Source organism: Microcaecilia unicolor, chromosome 1, assembly GCF_901765095.1.
Source record: "Microcaecilia unicolor chromosome 1, aMicUni1.1, whole genome shotgun sequence".
Classification (NCBI taxonomy): Eukaryota; Metazoa; Chordata; class Amphibia; order Gymnophiona; family Siphonopidae; genus Microcaecilia; species Microcaecilia unicolor.
In genome coordinates this window covers 115877861-115894720 of record NC_044031.1, presented here as the reverse complement: position 1 = coordinate 115894720, position 16860 = coordinate 115877861, and the positions used below count along the sequence as shown (strand labels likewise).

Below are 16860 nucleotides of genomic sequence, written 5' to 3'. Positions count from 1 at the left end.
GGGACCTGCATACACGCAGGCCTCTAGGACTTGTTGCTGCTATATAACATTGGCACACCAGTTGACACCTGAAGACTAATCTCTCCGAAAACGTCCTTTATTAGAATAAGCACGCTTACTCACAGTTAACTGCAGATCAGAGGTTGTGCCCCACTGGCAACGAGTCTCCCTGGTACTGAGATGAGCAGTAGGTCAGAGCTGGCAGAATGATGTACAATGCCCTCTTTCAGCCACATTCAAGGTAAGAACTAAGTTCTGTAACGTGGCTAACACATGAAAGGGATCTAAAACTAGCTTACAAAAATGGCCACTACCTCATGCTCTACCGGAAACAAAACAGGGCACACTCTGACCCAGTAAGCAGGGGGAAAAGCACCATGGGAGTAGAGCCTACCAACATCGTGAGCATTTAACACAAGCTAGTGGAATCACGGAGCCCAATACCCTACACCCACGACAATGCATTGCTGATGTGACTCTGCAGTGCGCATAACAGAAAAGGTGTCACACTCACCCGAGAGCCACATCAGAACCAGGGAAAGGCTGTCACAGGATAGAACACATTCTGCTGTCATGGAGGTGGGTACGGCATTTGAAGCTGGCATACGGCTGGAAAAACTTTTTTTTAAGTGTTTTTTTTTTTTGGTGGAAGGGGGTTAGTGACCACTGGGGGTAGTCCGGGGAGGTCATCCCCGATTCCCTCCAGTGGTCATCTGGTCAGTTGGGGCACTTTTTTGGGACTTGTTCGTGAAAAAAAGGGTCCACAAAAAGTGACCCAAAATCGTGGTAAAAACACCTTTTTTTTCGATTATCAGTTAAAGACGCCCATCTCTCCTCGGCTGATAACCATGCCCCAGTTTCGCCTTCACCACGCCTCCGACACGCCCCAGTCAACTTTACCCATTTCCGCGACGGATTGCAGTTGGAAACGCCCAAAATCGGCTTTCGATTATACCGATTTGGGCGCCCACGGGAGAAAGACGCCCATCTCCCGATTTAGGTCGCAATATAGGCATTTTTCTCTTTCGATTATAAGCAGGTTAGTGTCTCCCGATTACCACTGGGTATACCCACTCCCCACCCACTGGCACTAGAAAATATTTACTAGGCCTGCGGAAGTCCCAGAACTACCACCGGGCTTCTGGGCGAGCCCAGCTGTACGGCTGATTTGTCATGTGCAAACCCGGCAGTAGCCCTATTGCCAGGTGATAAAAGGACCCCTAAAACTGGTACTGAAAAATACTCTAACATCAAAAAATAAGACACCAGCCATCAGTCAAGTTGTGATAACTGTACTTTCACATAGCTTTGGAATTGTGGACTAGACTCTTAATAATATTACAAAATTGGATGTAGAAACAAGAAAACTCCTCCATGCTCATGAGGTATTCTATATAAAGGAGGAATGGGCCTATAGAAATAGATTTTATAGATTAGGTAATGCTATGGTTTTGGATAGCAGATCACATAATCCAGGATCACCAGAATGTTCTTACTACCTCATGTGGTTCATTCAAGTGACCCATGAAATCCATGGCCACATTTTCAAAATGGGTCTTCATGATGGGCATAGACACAAAAAGGGCAGGTGGAACCCTTGCAGGACTTTTCAACTGGCAGATGGGACATAATTGAAAGTAAAATTGAACCTATCAATATAACCATGGAATGAAAAACCGGGCCATTATGCATTCATGTTTTCTCTTCCTCCAACTGGACTCCTAACAACTGATTGTGAGCCAGCTGCAGTATTTGCATATAATAGGGTTGAGGTACTACTAACTATTCTACCTCTTCTCCTTCTAGGATCCTTTTGGCTACCCTATATAGTCAATCATGTTTTATTAGACCTTAGAGGGGTCTTGGTTGCCTACAGGTTTTTCATCTATTGCTAGCATCTTAGCTTGGACCTGTCTAAAGGACTCATCTTCCATTTAGGTCCTCTTAAAATGCACAATATTTTCATCCCCACTCCGCTCAGGTAAGCTGTGTAAAGGATCTAGGGAATTTTGAGTGGACTCCTCTGCATCGGGGTTCCTGTCTATTTATTAGGATTTATTTGCCGCCTTTTTGAAGGAATTCACTCAAGGCGGTGTACAGTAAGAATAGATCAAAACTGAGCAATAGGCAATTACAGCAGTAAAAATATTCAAAAACAATACAAAGTATGGCATGGTATACTACTTACAATGTCAACACAATACGTAATAGAGCATTATAATTGATAGAGAAGGGTAAAGCAAAGAAGTACCATATAAATAGGTAAGAAAGTAGGGAGAGTTAGAAAGTAAAGTGATTGATTTAATGAAGAGATTTGCCCATGGTGGTAAATTAAAATTAGAATAGTGGAACAGGTAGGAAAATTTAAAAATGGTATGAAATACAAAAAAAAAAAAAGAAATATCATCTAAGTTTGAAAAAAAATTAAATAGCATCTAAGTTTGGCAATCTCTACCAAAAAAAAAAGCAGAAAACTTTTACATTCCCAGACTCTCTTTTTGAGTAGATTCTAAGGTTGTCTCTCTAAGCATTCTCGACTAAGACTTCCCACATTTCTCTAAGATCATAATTTCCTTTCTTTTTTTCTTTTTGGTAGGAACACCTAACCTAAGCCTTACCTAACTTTTGACAATAGTACTCAGCTCAAATGGTAGAGGTACTAAAGGTTCTTATATATATCTGTATTCCTAGTATCTTTAATTTTAATTTACTTAAACTTGAGTTCAGAAATGCAGGCTTCTCTGGGGAGCCAGAAGGCTAAGAAGGTATCATCTGCCCTTAATCATCTATCCAAATTGGATTATATTTAAGGTAAAATGTATTTTTGTCATTGAATGATATTTATATATATATTTTAAAATTTACAATCTTTTGAAAGAGTTAGCAGTTGACACAAACTGTTAATTCATCAACAACAATTTCTATGGCATATGCTTCTTTAGTTCCATTAGGTTATTCAGAATCTTACATTTTCCTTTATTTCCTTGGAAAGCTCCCTTTTTGGAGAGTACAAGTCAGAATGCAGTGCCATCAGCAAAAGTTAGCTGCATATACTGTACTGTAGTAAGGAGCTTTCTAGGATCTTATGTGGATAAAATGCAATTTATAAATAGTAATTATTTAAAATGTTTACATGATTAATACAGCAAGAAATAAGTAGTATTTATTGAAGGTTACAGGAGGATATATCAATGTTATCCACACAGTCAATGTCACTAAATCATTCATTCACTCACTTTCAGAATCAATTATCACATTCTTACTATTCACTGCAATAGTAAATCTTGCCAGTGAGCAAAGTTGAAAGGATTAATCCTTGATGGGCTCTTTTATCAAGTGTATATTTATCCACATATCCTGCATTACCTCTATCACAACATTTTAAGCCATAATACGGGCTATCTATTACACTAATAATCTTTTATTCAAAGGCAAAACGAACTTATCCTTGCATAGAATTTTCCACTATGATGGATAATACAAACTTTAAACATTTTAGCAGTCAGTATAAGATCAAATCAATATCAATTTCTGGTGTGCTGGCTGTTGTTTGATGGTTCACTGAAGCATGAATATCTGTACTGCATTAATACTGTGGATACATTCAGTAAAGATAAATATTAGCCTGCTTTCCATGGAGGGCAATTATCAAATGCTTCCGTGATCATATCAAGTGTGTCTGCACATACATATATATAGGAAGCCGTGACTCAGCTTTGACACTCAGCCTGAAGTCCACCCAGGAGGGTGACCACAGTTACTTGGCTGGTCCAGTCTTACTCTTCACTCCTTAGTATGGAGGGATAGGGGGAGAAGAGTGTGGGAAGGAGGCCAGACTGGAAGTGAATGGCAGGGAGAATCATTCTCAACAGTTATATCCTGCTGAATCAAACAAAATGGAGGGCAGTGTCACGAGCAGACTGACCTTATAGGCTGGGATATCAAAGAGTCATTTATTGCCTTGATATCTTTACTACACCAAAGAATTTCCTCACTGACATCTATTTATTTGTGACATTTATATCCCACATTATCCCAAATAAGTTTGAGTTCAATGTGACTAACAATAAACAGTATAGGATACATAACAAAGTAATTTGTTGTAACAATCCAATTTTACAAAACAGTACCATAAATGTACGGGGATAGCTATGGATGCTTAACATTTAGAAAATCTATTATGAATGAGAAATTGTGTGCATGAAGCAAAGAGAAGGTTAGTGGTAAATAGAGTAATAACCAATTCAGGTAATAATTAGTCGTTTGAGATATGGTTGTTCTTTTTGAGGGTTTGTTTGAATAGGAATGATCTGAGGATTTTTTGGAATCTAGTATATTCCTGTATATTTCTTATTTTGGGTGGTAAGGAGTTCCACCATTTGGTTCCTAGGTAGGTGAAGCCTGAAGAGTGGACAGTTTTGTAGATCACTATTTTGCAATTTTGGAGGTGTAGTCTGAGATAGTTTCTTGACTCATATTTAACATTTAATTGATATAAGTTTATTAATAGTGCCATATAGTCGAGGAGCTGTACCATTTAGGATTTGAAAGATAAAGGTACACAATTCAATGGTGATTCTCACCTTGATGGGAAGCCAGTGTAATTTGATTAATAAAAGGTGGGGGGGGGGGGGGCACTTTCAAAATGAGAGATTTTGCATATGAACCTGGCTGTAGTGTTTTGAGCTGTTTGGAGTTTTTTCAACAGGTACTCCTTACAGCCAGCATATACAGCATTACAATAATCAAATTGGGATAATGTTAATGATTGCACCAATAGTTTGAATGTTTCAGATGAGAAATAGGGTCTGATCCATTATAGTTTCCAAAGAGACCCAAAAATTTGTGATTACTGAGGAAACTTGAATAGCAAATGTAAAATGTTTGTCTATAATTACACCTAGAATTTTCAGAATATTGTCAATGGGGAATGAAGTGTTGTCAATTGTGAAACTGTTGTAGTTGTTTTGGTAAAACAGCAAATTGCTGTCTTCTGCTATTGCTCTGTTGCTTTGCACTCCATTGTGGTTTCCTGACCCATTGCTGCTGCCATCTGTGTGACAGAAGGGCCATTCTCTACTGCTTGACTTGACATTCTTTATTGGCAGATGGAAGAAGAGGATGGGGGTCTGCAGGGCTGAAGAAGAGAGATTTTCCTTCAACTCGAGAAGCTAGCCCATTAGGAAAACCCATACTAGGAAAATACACATACGAAAGCTGTGGTTAACAGAGGACATCATGCTGTTCTTAGACCAGCATTTCCACTTCTTCTAGCTGCAAAAGATGCTGTGACTCAAAAACTGGTCTATTTTTCTTTCTGCCTCGCAGTCACTAATGACTTTTTTTTTTTTACACTGGCTGCCACCATTCTTAGCCTTCTATCCAGCTTTCCATTATTTCCACTGCTACCACTGTCTATATGGGGAAGAAAACAGTTCTCTTCCTCAGAATCTCAAATAACTTACCATGGAGCTAAGTGGGGAAAAGAACATCCTTTGAATATTTCCAATGTAGTAGATTCTTCCTATTGAGAGGGGGGTGACTGTTGACTCACCTTTCTTCCCGAGGGAAATATTCAGTAACCTAATACAATCAATGGTACTTAGCTATGCAGACTATTGCAATGGAATATATGTGGGATGTAAAGAACAACTCACAAAGAAAGTCCAGACAGCCCAAAACACAGCAGCCAGGCTGATATCTGGTAAAACATGATTTGAAAGTGCCAAACCCCTCCGAGAGAAACTGCATTGGCTCCCACTCAAAGAGCGCATTGCCTTCAAAATCTGCACCTTGGTCCACAAGATTATCTATGGTGAGGTCCCAGGATACATAACAGACCTCATATATCTACCAACCAGAAACAGAATCGGATCATCACGAACATACTTGAATCTCCACTACCCTAGCTGCAAAGGACTCAAATACAAAACAACCTATGCTTCCAACTTCTCCTATATAAGCACGCAACTATGGAATGCTCTGCCAAAAGCTGTGAAAACAATCTATGACCATCTAAACTTTAGGAAATCACTGAAAACCTACTAATTTTCATTGGCACACAACTGGCTAATGCTGCTGAAAATTAACAATTAACCACTGAATTGAAAATCAGCTATTTTGGGAGAGTTCCAGGGATAGAGTTGGCACTTGGCCAGTTAAATGCTGATATTCAGCACTTAACTGGCCAAGGTCACTGTATAAATAGCACTGCATAAAAGTTAGTCCTAACTTCATGCAGTGATCCATAGCTGGTTAAGTACTGAAAATCACCCAAAAGGGCTGTCTTGAGTAGTGGGATTTCCTGAATCTGGTTTGGTTAGGGTAAAGTGAGTTGGTTTTCTTCAAATGATATTCTAGCTGGTTTAATACTAAATGCTCTACAATTTTAGTGACAAAGGGGACCTATGCAATGGGGCAATAAATGGAACAATCAGCAAGGTCATCTTTAGGGTCTTTGACTTTAGGAAATGTGAAGACCTGTTTCCACAGGGCAAGGAATAAGCCTTTTACTAAGCTTTGTACTATCATTGAATGAAGATATGGGAGAAGTATGGATTGAAACTAGCAAAGGAAAGTGGAGGGTAGTGGGTCTGAAGGGGCAGTAGTGGTTCTAACAGACTGTAGGGCCTTCAGTGTTATCTGAGGAGTAGGCAGGTCAAAAGCACTCAGGGTACTAGTAGTAGAAAGATCTGAAGAGGAGGCAAGCATAGAAGCCAAGCAGGGACTAGGAATGCAAGTGGTGGAACACAAAATGATACCTTTTTAGTGAATGCATCCGCCAGATCCTCTGCAGAGGGAATGAGATCAGTGGATGAAACCTTTAGGATACTAACTCTTTGAATGCAATAAATCAGTGGCTGTGAGGTAATCACATACAACTTAATATGACAAAAATTCACATCTTGTTATTATCTCTCAAGGAGATATTCCTTAACAATTCCATATTAACAATTTGTCAGTTCCAATTGTTAATTCTATTCTTGGGTGTTATACTGGACTCTGAGCTTACCATGAAATCTCAAGTGTTGAAAATAATTAGGGAAGTTTTTTCAGACTGAAATTAATTAGAAAATGATGTGACCTTCTTACTTTTTCCAACTTTAGGATGACCATTCAAGTATAGTTATGCCATGCTTCAATTATTGTAACAGCCTTTTAATAAGATGGTCAGAAGACTTTTAAAGGTACTGCAGGATGCACAAAATGCTTCTGCCTGGGTTCTTTATGGTTACCCTCAATATGTACATATTACCCCAATCTTGAAAATTCTTCACTGGCATCCAATTCAACAGAGAGTTGTTTGTTTTTATTTCATGGTATGGAATACTTTGGTGTCTCCGCTTATTGCCTCAAGCTTACAAATTTATCAACTTGCAAGATCTTTAAGGTCCTCTGATGCAAATCTTTTGGATATACCTTCTTTCAAGGTCATTAGACTGGAGGAATATTGAATGTCTATTTTCAAAGTATGGGGACCCAAATTATGGAACGATCTGCCTTTGATTTTGAGATCTTTAATATCTACAGACTTGTTTAAGTGAGAACTGAAAACATTGCTGTTTCGACAGGCATAAGGAGACTATCTTTGGATTATGGTTAAATAGACTGTTTTGATACGTACTTTTGAGAATGAATTTACACAGGAACTGAGTGAGAGCTGTGTCCAGGGCTGTTGTATTAATGTTAATTTTGTTTGTTCTGGTATCCATTTGGATTTTTGTGTACATTTTTATTATGAATGATTTCTTTGTAAGCTGCAGAGAACAATTTGGATTGAGCAAGTTATAAATATTTTAAATAAAACAAATAAATAAATTGTCAATATCCCTCTTCAGTGATACTGTTGAGTCACATAGAAGAGGCAAGTAAAACTCTCTGTCAATCAATTCATGGTATACTTCATACAAATAATCCTTCTTGTAAAGAATCCCTAATTACTCCTCTCTCATCAGCTGGTTTGATGAAAAGGCAATCATTTTCTTTTAACTCTTTAATTGCTTGCCAATCTTCTTTGATGAGAATAAAAAGACAGAGTTTAGGTGGGGCATGGGTGGAGTTAGCACGTATATGAGAAGTTTATTAAATTCCTTAACCTATGCCTGTACTTGGGTATAGCACACATTCATTTTCACCAATTCTTGAGCAAGTATAAGTGATTTAACCTACATTCAAAGCATGTTCTCTGCCACATATGCTAGTATTTTATGAGTACAGTAGGCAACATATTTTCTCCAGATAGAAAATAAACCACCATGCTGATGTGATCTTAATGCATCCTACTGACCACACTACCCCTTTATTCCAGTGTCCCTCAAAACCACTGTAACTTCTAGGAAAAGTAAAAGACAGTACTTAATTTTAATGAACATTATTATTATTATTAGCATTTGTAAAGTGCTATCAGACGCACGCAGCACTGAACACCTGATACAAAGAGACAGTCCCTGCTCAAAAGAACTTACAATCTAAGTAATACAAACAAGACAGTTATGCGTGAGGGAAGTAATGGGTGAGAAGGGAGGAAGGGACAAGGGAAGGGCAATTGTGGCTAGGAGCTAAAAGCAGCAGTGAAAAGGTGGGTTTTCAGCATAGATTTGAAAACAGGTAGAGATGGAGGAATGTAGGGAGAGATGAGAGCGGAGAGGTAATGGGGGGCTGCAGAGTGGATGCATTTAAAGGTCAGTACGAGAAGTTTAAACTGAATGCGGAAGCGGACAGGGAGCCAGTGAAGTGACTTGAGGAGCGGGCTAGTATGGGTATAATGATTCTGGCGGAAAACAAGTCATGCCACAGAATTTTGGACAGATTGGAGAGGAGAGAGATGGCTGAGCGGAAGACCGGTGAGAAGTAAATTGCAATAGTCCAAGCGAGAGGCGACAAGGGTGTGGATAAGGGTTCTGGCAGCGTATTCAGAAAGGAAGGGGCGAATTTTGCTAATATTGTAGATAAAGAAGTGACAGGTTTTGGCGACCTGTTGAATATGGGCAGAGAAGGAGAGAGAGGAATCAAAGATGACTCCAAGGTTACGAGCCGAGGAGACAGGGAGGATGTGAGAGCCATTAACAGAGATAGAAAAAGGGGGGAGAGGGGAGGTGGGTTTAAGGGGAAAAATGAGAAGTTCATTTTTTGTCATGTTCTAATACTCTTGCTTGACCTTGTATCAAGTGCTTTAATTACTTGAAGTAGCCTACATGAGCTATGGATAATGTACATGGCTGCTTTTTCTATATAATAATAGGAGTATTGTCCACATACTTATTATATATGCCATAAATACAATTTATCATTTGAGAAAATCATATTTTCAACAAAAAATACATTACAAATCCTTTCAGGTCTCAAATGTGGTTGTAAACCACCACAGTTTGTTGCACTAAATTGTTCATACAGAGTGAAAGCAACTGTTAATATTTCTAGCAAGACTAAAACACTTAGAGGAAGTGATGAATGATATTGCTATGGGTGAAAGCAAGAGTGCTTAGATTCTAAAACTGTAACGTAGATATGTGTGAACAGTTATGTATCCAGAAATATTGAATCTACAAAAAGTGTTTCAGTTAATGTTGTTTTAAATAATAATGGGGATCTTTTTGTAAATGTATTGTAGTTTTTCTTGTTTAAATACTTTTTAGGAAAATCATTCTGTTTTCATGATTTCCTTACAGTCCTAAAATGATTTACTTGTCCATACAGATCATTTTGCAAGCTACCCTTTTGTCACCTAATGCTACTATTGCGGTGGATGATATCAGTATAACACCAGAGTGTGTCATCACTAATGCATCACTCTCATGGACCAGCCAAGAAATCATTGGCAAGTATTATATTATAAGATATGTCTAACAGCCGGTAGTAATCTCTTCACCTCCTTTTTCTGTTTAGGAATTGCTACTTTAAGCAATTACTGGTAAGTAAAAACAAAGAAAATAAGAAAAGCAAATAACTTTGTAGGTTTAAGTACTTAAGTACAAAAGTGTTGCCACACTGGCATAGACCAAAGGTCCATCAAGCTCAGAATCTTGTTTCCAACAGTGGCCAATTCAGGTTACAAGTACCCAGCAAGATCCCAAAACAGTACATTTTATGCTGCTTATCCTAGAAATAAGTAGTGGGTTTTCACCAAGTCCATCTTAATAATGGCTTATGGACTTTTCTTTTAGGAAGCTATCCAAGCCTTTTTTGAAACCCGGCTAAGCTAACTGCTTTTATCACATTCTCTTGCAACGATGAACTGCCTAGTGGCCTCTATATACTAGGAAAACATAGCTATATTACATTGCTACCCACTGCAGAGTAGTGGATAGCTCTACACAACTGTGGAAATTTATGAGTAGGTTCTATACATTATGGGCCAGATTCTGTATAAAGCACCTAAAAAATACACACGGTAAACATTTCCACTTAAGCATATTCTATAAGTGGTGCCTAGATTTAGGCACGGTATATAGAATATGCTTAGTTGATATTCCAGTGCCTAAAACTATGCACCTCCATTTATACCAACAAAACTGTGGCATAAATCCCTCAATGTAGATTTACAAACACTGCGCCAAATTCTATAACTACATGTGTTTATTTTGGAACACCCACAAAATGCCCATTTCCCCACCTGTAACCATACCCATTTTGAACTGTGCACATGAGAATTTAGGCGCAATTTATTAGTGACTTGTGCACGTAAATTCTAATTATTGCCAAATAGTGCTCATTATTGCTTGTTAAGTGCTGTTATCAATGCTGATTATCTTGATAATCAATTAACTTACATGCGTTATTATGGAATACACTTAAATTTTGGCATGGAACTCTAGGCACGATATATAGACTCAGACAGTATAGGGGTAATTCTCTATAAATTGTCTAAGTTGTGTAATTAAACTCTGGAATTCATTGCTAGAGAATGTGGTAAAGGCAGTTAGCTTAGCGGAGTTTAAAAAAAGGTTTGGACGGCTTCCTAAAGGAAAAGTCCATAGACCATTATTAAATGGACTTGTGGAAAATCCACTATTTCTGGGATAAGCAGTATAAAATGTTTTGTACATTTTTGAGATCTTGCCGGGTATTTGTGACCTGGATTGGCCATTGTTGGAAACAGGATGCTGGGCTCGATGGACCTTTGGTCTTTCCCAGTATGGCAATACTTATGTACTTATAAACGTAGGTGCTGAGATGATGTGCGCTAAGGGCCAGATTCTATATACAGTGGTGGAAATAAGTATTTGATCCCTTGCTGATTTTGTAAGTTTGCCCACTGACAAAGACATGAGCAGCCCATAATTGAAGGGTAGGTTATTAGTAACAGTGAGAGATAGCACATCACAAATTAAATCCGGAAAATCACATTGTGGAAAGTATATGAATTTATTTGCATTCTGCAGAGGGAAATAAGTATTTAATCCCTCTGGCAAACAAGACCTAATACTTGGTGGCAAAACCCTTGTTGGCAAGCACAGCGGTCAGACGTCTTCTGTAGTTGATGATGAGGTTTGCACACATGTCAGGAGGAATTTTGGTCCACTCCTCTTTGCAGATCATCTCTAAATCATTAAGAGTTCTGGGCTGTCGCTTGGCAACTCGCAGCTTCAGCTCCCTCCATAAGTTTTCAATGGGATTAAGGTCTGGTGACTGGCTAGGCCACTCCATGACCCTAATGTGCTTCTTCCTGAGCCACTCCTTTGTTGCCTTGGCTGTATGTTTTGGGTCATTGTCGTGCTGGAAGACCCAGCCACGACCCATTTTTAAGGCCCTGGCGGAGGGAAGGAGGTTGTCACTCAGAATTGTACGGTACATGGCCCCATCCATTCTCCCATTGATGCGGTGAAGTAGTCCTGTGCCCTTAGCAGAGAAACACCCCCAAAACATAACATTTCCACCTCCATGCTTGACAGTGGGGACGGTGTTCTTTGGGTCATAGGCAGCATTTCTCTTCCTCCAAACACGGCGAGTTGAGTTCATGCCAAAGAGCTCAATTTTTGTCTCATCTGACCACAGCACCTTCTCCCAATCACTCTCGGCATCATCCAGGTGTTCACTGGCAAACTTCAGACGGGCCGTCACATGTGCCTTCCGGAGCAGGGGGACCTTGCGGGCACTGCAGGATTGCAATCCGTTATGTCGTAATGTGTTACCAATGGTTTTCGTGGTGACAGTGGTCCCAGCTGCCTTGAGATCATTGACAAGTTCCCCCCTTGTAGTTGTAGGCTGATTTCTAACCTTCCTCATGATCAAGGATACCCCACAAGGTGAGATTTTACGTGGAGCCCCAGATCTTTGTCGATTGACAGTCATTTTGTACTTCTTCCATTTTCTTACTATGGCACCAACAGTTGTCTCCTTCTCGCCCAGCGTCTTACTGATGGTTTTGTAGCCCATTCCAGCCTTGTGCAGGTGTATGATCTTGTCCCTGACATCCTTAGACAGCTCCTTGCTCTTGGCCATTTTGTAGAGGTTAGAGTCTGACTGATTCACTGAGTCTGTGGACAGGTGTCTTTCATACAGGTGACCATTGCCGACAGCTGTCTGTCATGCAGGTAACGAGTTGATTTGGAGCATCTACCTGGTCTGTAGGGGCCAGATCTCTTACTGGTTGGTGGGGGATCAAATACTTATTTCCCTCTGCAGAATGCAAATAAATTCATATACTTTCCACAATGTGATTTTCCGGATTTAATTTGTGATGTGCTATCTCTCACTGTTACCAATAACCTACCCTTCAATTATGGGCTGCTCATGTCTTTGTCAGTGGGCAAACTTACAAAATCAGCAAGGGATCAAATACTTATTTCCACCACTGTATAGTGCCTAAACAATTTGTTCAGAATTACACATATTCCATGTGATTTAGATGCGGCGCTTAGAATACTCTTAGTAGATACCATAGTGCCTAAATCAACTCACATCTATTTACGCCAATAAAAAACTGGTGTAAATCCATGTGCATAGATTTAGGCACACTTACACCTATTCTGTAATTATGTACAGAAATTTTGGAACGCCCATGAAACACCCATAAATACACCCCTTTTAAGCTAAGTGTGTTTATTTCTAACTGCGCACTTTGCAGTTTATGTGCAGTTCTTTATAGAACGCACTTAGCAATTTCTGTAATTATTGCCAATTAGTGCTTGTTATTGCTTGTTAGGTACTGTTAAAAATGCTTATTACCTTGTTACAGCAATTAAGTTACGCACATATCTACACGTGGAATCTAGGTGCCATACATAGAATCCGGGGGTAAGCGTGAGTTCTATAATAGAAGTTACGTGCATAATTGCTGTTATAGAATTCTAATTTAAGTCTACAGTTAGGCACCTAACTGTATGTATAACTGAAGCTCAATGGCTGGTGTAAATGCTTACATCTAACATATGTACGTAAGTTTTTGGCATGTCTCTGTCCTGCCCCTGCCTATCCCTGGTCAATACTTCTTTTAGCTGTGCACTGTTGATTTTATGCACAGATTTTATAGAATACTGATTAAGGTCAGTTGTACATAAAACTGCTAATTAGTGCCACTTAGCGTCAATTAACAGTAGTTTCAATTATTGATAGTTAATTGTTATATCATTATTATATTAAGTTACATGTGCAACTGACCTTATAATATGACCACTAAGCACAATGTTGGGTGCACGAGTTTCTAGAGTTATGGAGTTTATGTATAGAAAAAAGTACCTAGATGCAGCGATGTCCTGAAGAGGGAGGAGGATGAAGGGAAGGGTTTTGAATTGGTGACATCCCTCTTTGGAAGCTTTATTGGACCCTGGGCAAACATATATTTCTGGGTCTCCCTACCACGGCCCACTCTGAGATCTTTATTTATAGCTTCTCAACCCCCCCCCCCCCCCCATTTCAACTTTCTGGAAGTAACAAGGAAAAGTGAGGAGCCCAGCTCTGGGTGGGAAGGCAGTAATAATTTGTAAGAGAGCATGGACACTAGGTTAGTACATGCTTCATACAGAGTGGCTTAATGGTTACAGCTGGAGAGTTGCCATTATCCAGTTCCAGGGCAAGAGTTCAGGCTAGTCTTGGATGTCTTATGGGACCTGGAGTGCTGATATCAAAGGATGGGCTCCACCTTAACCAGGGTGAGACCAGGCTACTGGCATCAGCATTTAAAAAGGAGATAGAGCAGCTTTTAAACTAGAAACGAGGGGGAAGGCCAACCGTCGCTCAAAAGCGCATGGTTTGGGATAAGGTATCTTTCAAAGATATCACCAAAACAGGGAAGATAGGGTATCCTGATAGTGAGTTGCAAAAGAGACCATAGTAGATCAGGTGTCCTTAAATAAAAAGATTGCAAATTAATACTGTCAAGTACTGAGCATGATGTAAATAGGAACAACAAACATAGTTTGAAATGTCTATATGCGAATGCCAGGAGCCGAAGAAATAAGATGGGAGAGTTAGAATATATTGCACTAAATGAAAAATTAGATATAATAGGCATCTCTGAGACCTGGTGGAAGGAGGATAACTAGTGGGACACTGTCATACCGGAGTACAAATTATATCATAGTGATAGGGTGGATCGAATTGGTGGAGGGGTAGCATTGTATATTAACGAGAGCCTTGAATCAAATAGATTGAACATTTTGCAGGAAACAAAACACTTCTTGGAATCACTGTGGATTGAAATTCCATGTGTAAAGGGGAAAAGGATAGTGATAGGAGTGTACTACTGTCCACCTGACCAAGATGAACAGAAGAATGCAGAAATGTTAAAGGAAATTAGGGATGCAAACAAACTGAGCAACACAATAATAATGGGTGATTTCAATTACCCCGATATTGACTGGGTAAAAGTAACATCGGGGCACGCTAGGGAGGTAAAATTCCTTGATGAAATCAAGGACAGCTTTATGGAGCAGCTGGTACAGGAGCCAACGAGAAAAGGAAAAATTCTAGATCTAGTCCTTAGTGGAGCACATGATCTGGTGCAGGAGGTAATGATGCTGGGGCCGCTTGATAACAGTGATCATAATATGATCGGATTTGATATTAGCTTTGAAGTAACTATACAGAGGAAATCAAATACGTTCGCGTTTAACTTTAAAAAAGGAGACTATGATAAAATGAGAACGGTGAAAAAAAAACTTAAGAGGAACGGCTGTGAGGGTCAAAAATTTACATCAGGCATGGATGGTGTTCAAAAACACCTTCTTGGAAGCCCAAGCCAAATATATTCCGCATATTAAAAAAGGAGGACGGAAGACCAAACAATAGCTGGCATGGTTAACAAGTGAGGTGAAGGAAGCTATTAGAGCTAAAAGAAAATCCTTCAGAAAATGGAAGAAGGAACCAACTGAAAATAATAAGAAACAGCATAAGGAATGTCAAGTCAAATGCAAAGCGCTGATAAGGAAGGCTAAGAGGGACTTCGAAAAAAAGATTGCGTTGGAGGCCAAAACACATAGTAAATTTTTTTTTAGGTATATTAAAAGCAGGAAGCCGGCAAAAGAATCGGTTGGACCGCTAGATGACCGAGGAGTAAAAGGGGTGATCAGGGAAGACAAAGCCATAGCGGAGAGATTAAATTAATTCTTTGATTCGGTCTTCACTGAGGAAGATTTGGGTGGGATACCAGTGCCAGAAATGTTATTCGAAGCCGATGAGTAGGAGAAACTTAATGAATTCTCTGTAAACCTGGAGGATGTAATGGGACAGTTCTACAAACTGAAGAGTAGCAAATCTCCTGGACCAGATGGTATTCATCCCAGAGTACTGATAGAACTGAAAAATGAACTTGCAGGGTTATTGTTAGTAATATGTAATTTATCATGAGATATAACCGGTTATCTGCTAAGTGCTAACTGGCAATATTCAGATTTAAGCTAAAGATGCTTCCTACTCCTACTCTAGAAGACCCCACCCTCTGATTAGCCTCACCCTGATCCCTCCCAGGTCCAACATGGCTCCTTCTCTGGTTTTCCCTCATCCACTCAAATAGTCTCTTTCAGGTCTGTCCCCCATTTTCCATTGATACCTTCACAGGTTCTTCCTTCCATCCTCCAATGGCCTCTTCTTAGTAGCACAGTACAAGACTAATCAATTAACCAAAGAATCAATACACTGTCAATTAGTGCATGTTAAAACACAGTAGTAGGCATAAAAAATGTTATTACAATGAACATGTAAAACCAACCAAAATAAAAAGCACCCAAAGATCAGGAAAAAGTTGAAAAATACAAAATATTTTATCCTGTATACATACAGGCACACAGTCTCACGCTATCTTTTGTAGAGACATTCAGGTGTCTGCATATCTGACATGACTTCTGCCTTTAGCTGTAATCTAAATAAAGAAATTTGCTTATAAGTAAAATATTAACTAACTTCTGTTGGGTAAGGGGATTGCACAGAAATAAACATGTTGCCTATGTTCATATAAAAAATATGTGAGTATATACCACCATATCTCACCATGCGTTTTTTCAATTCAGTCATTTTGTTTCATGTACTGGTATGTATCATGCATAGTAAGCATTAATAATGCAACATCTATTTCTCTTTCATTGCAGAAGAAGAGATCTTTCCAGTCAATGAAACCTCCTATTACTGCCCCTCAGGGTTTTATCCATGTCAAGATGGAACTTGTATTTTATTAAACAAATTCTGTGATTTTACACCTGACTGTCCAAATGGAATTGATGAAGCCACATGTCGTAAGTTAAAGACACATAGGTCTTATTCAAAATTTTATATTTTCCATTGTATGTCTATGGGAAAAAAGTCCTTATTTATGAAGGCTTCTGACGTGTAGCTCACACTTTTTACAATTTAATATATTCTCATTCTGGTCCTTATAATACAACATCCATTCATTCTCTTGAGATGTCATTAATGAAGACAAACTAC

General features: G+C 39.2%; 1 protein-coding gene across 1 annotated transcript in view; it reads left to right on the top strand.

Moving 5' to 3' along the window:
* The window catches only part of MALRD1 (MAM and LDL receptor class A domain containing 1), a 787803-nt gene that overhangs the window by 151383 nt on the left and 619560 nt on the right, over window positions 1-16860 (top strand). The window contains 1 exon segment of the mRNA XM_030202038.1: window positions 9697-9817. Within this exon segment, the coding sequence (XP_030057898.1) occupies window positions 9697-9817 (121 nt within the window).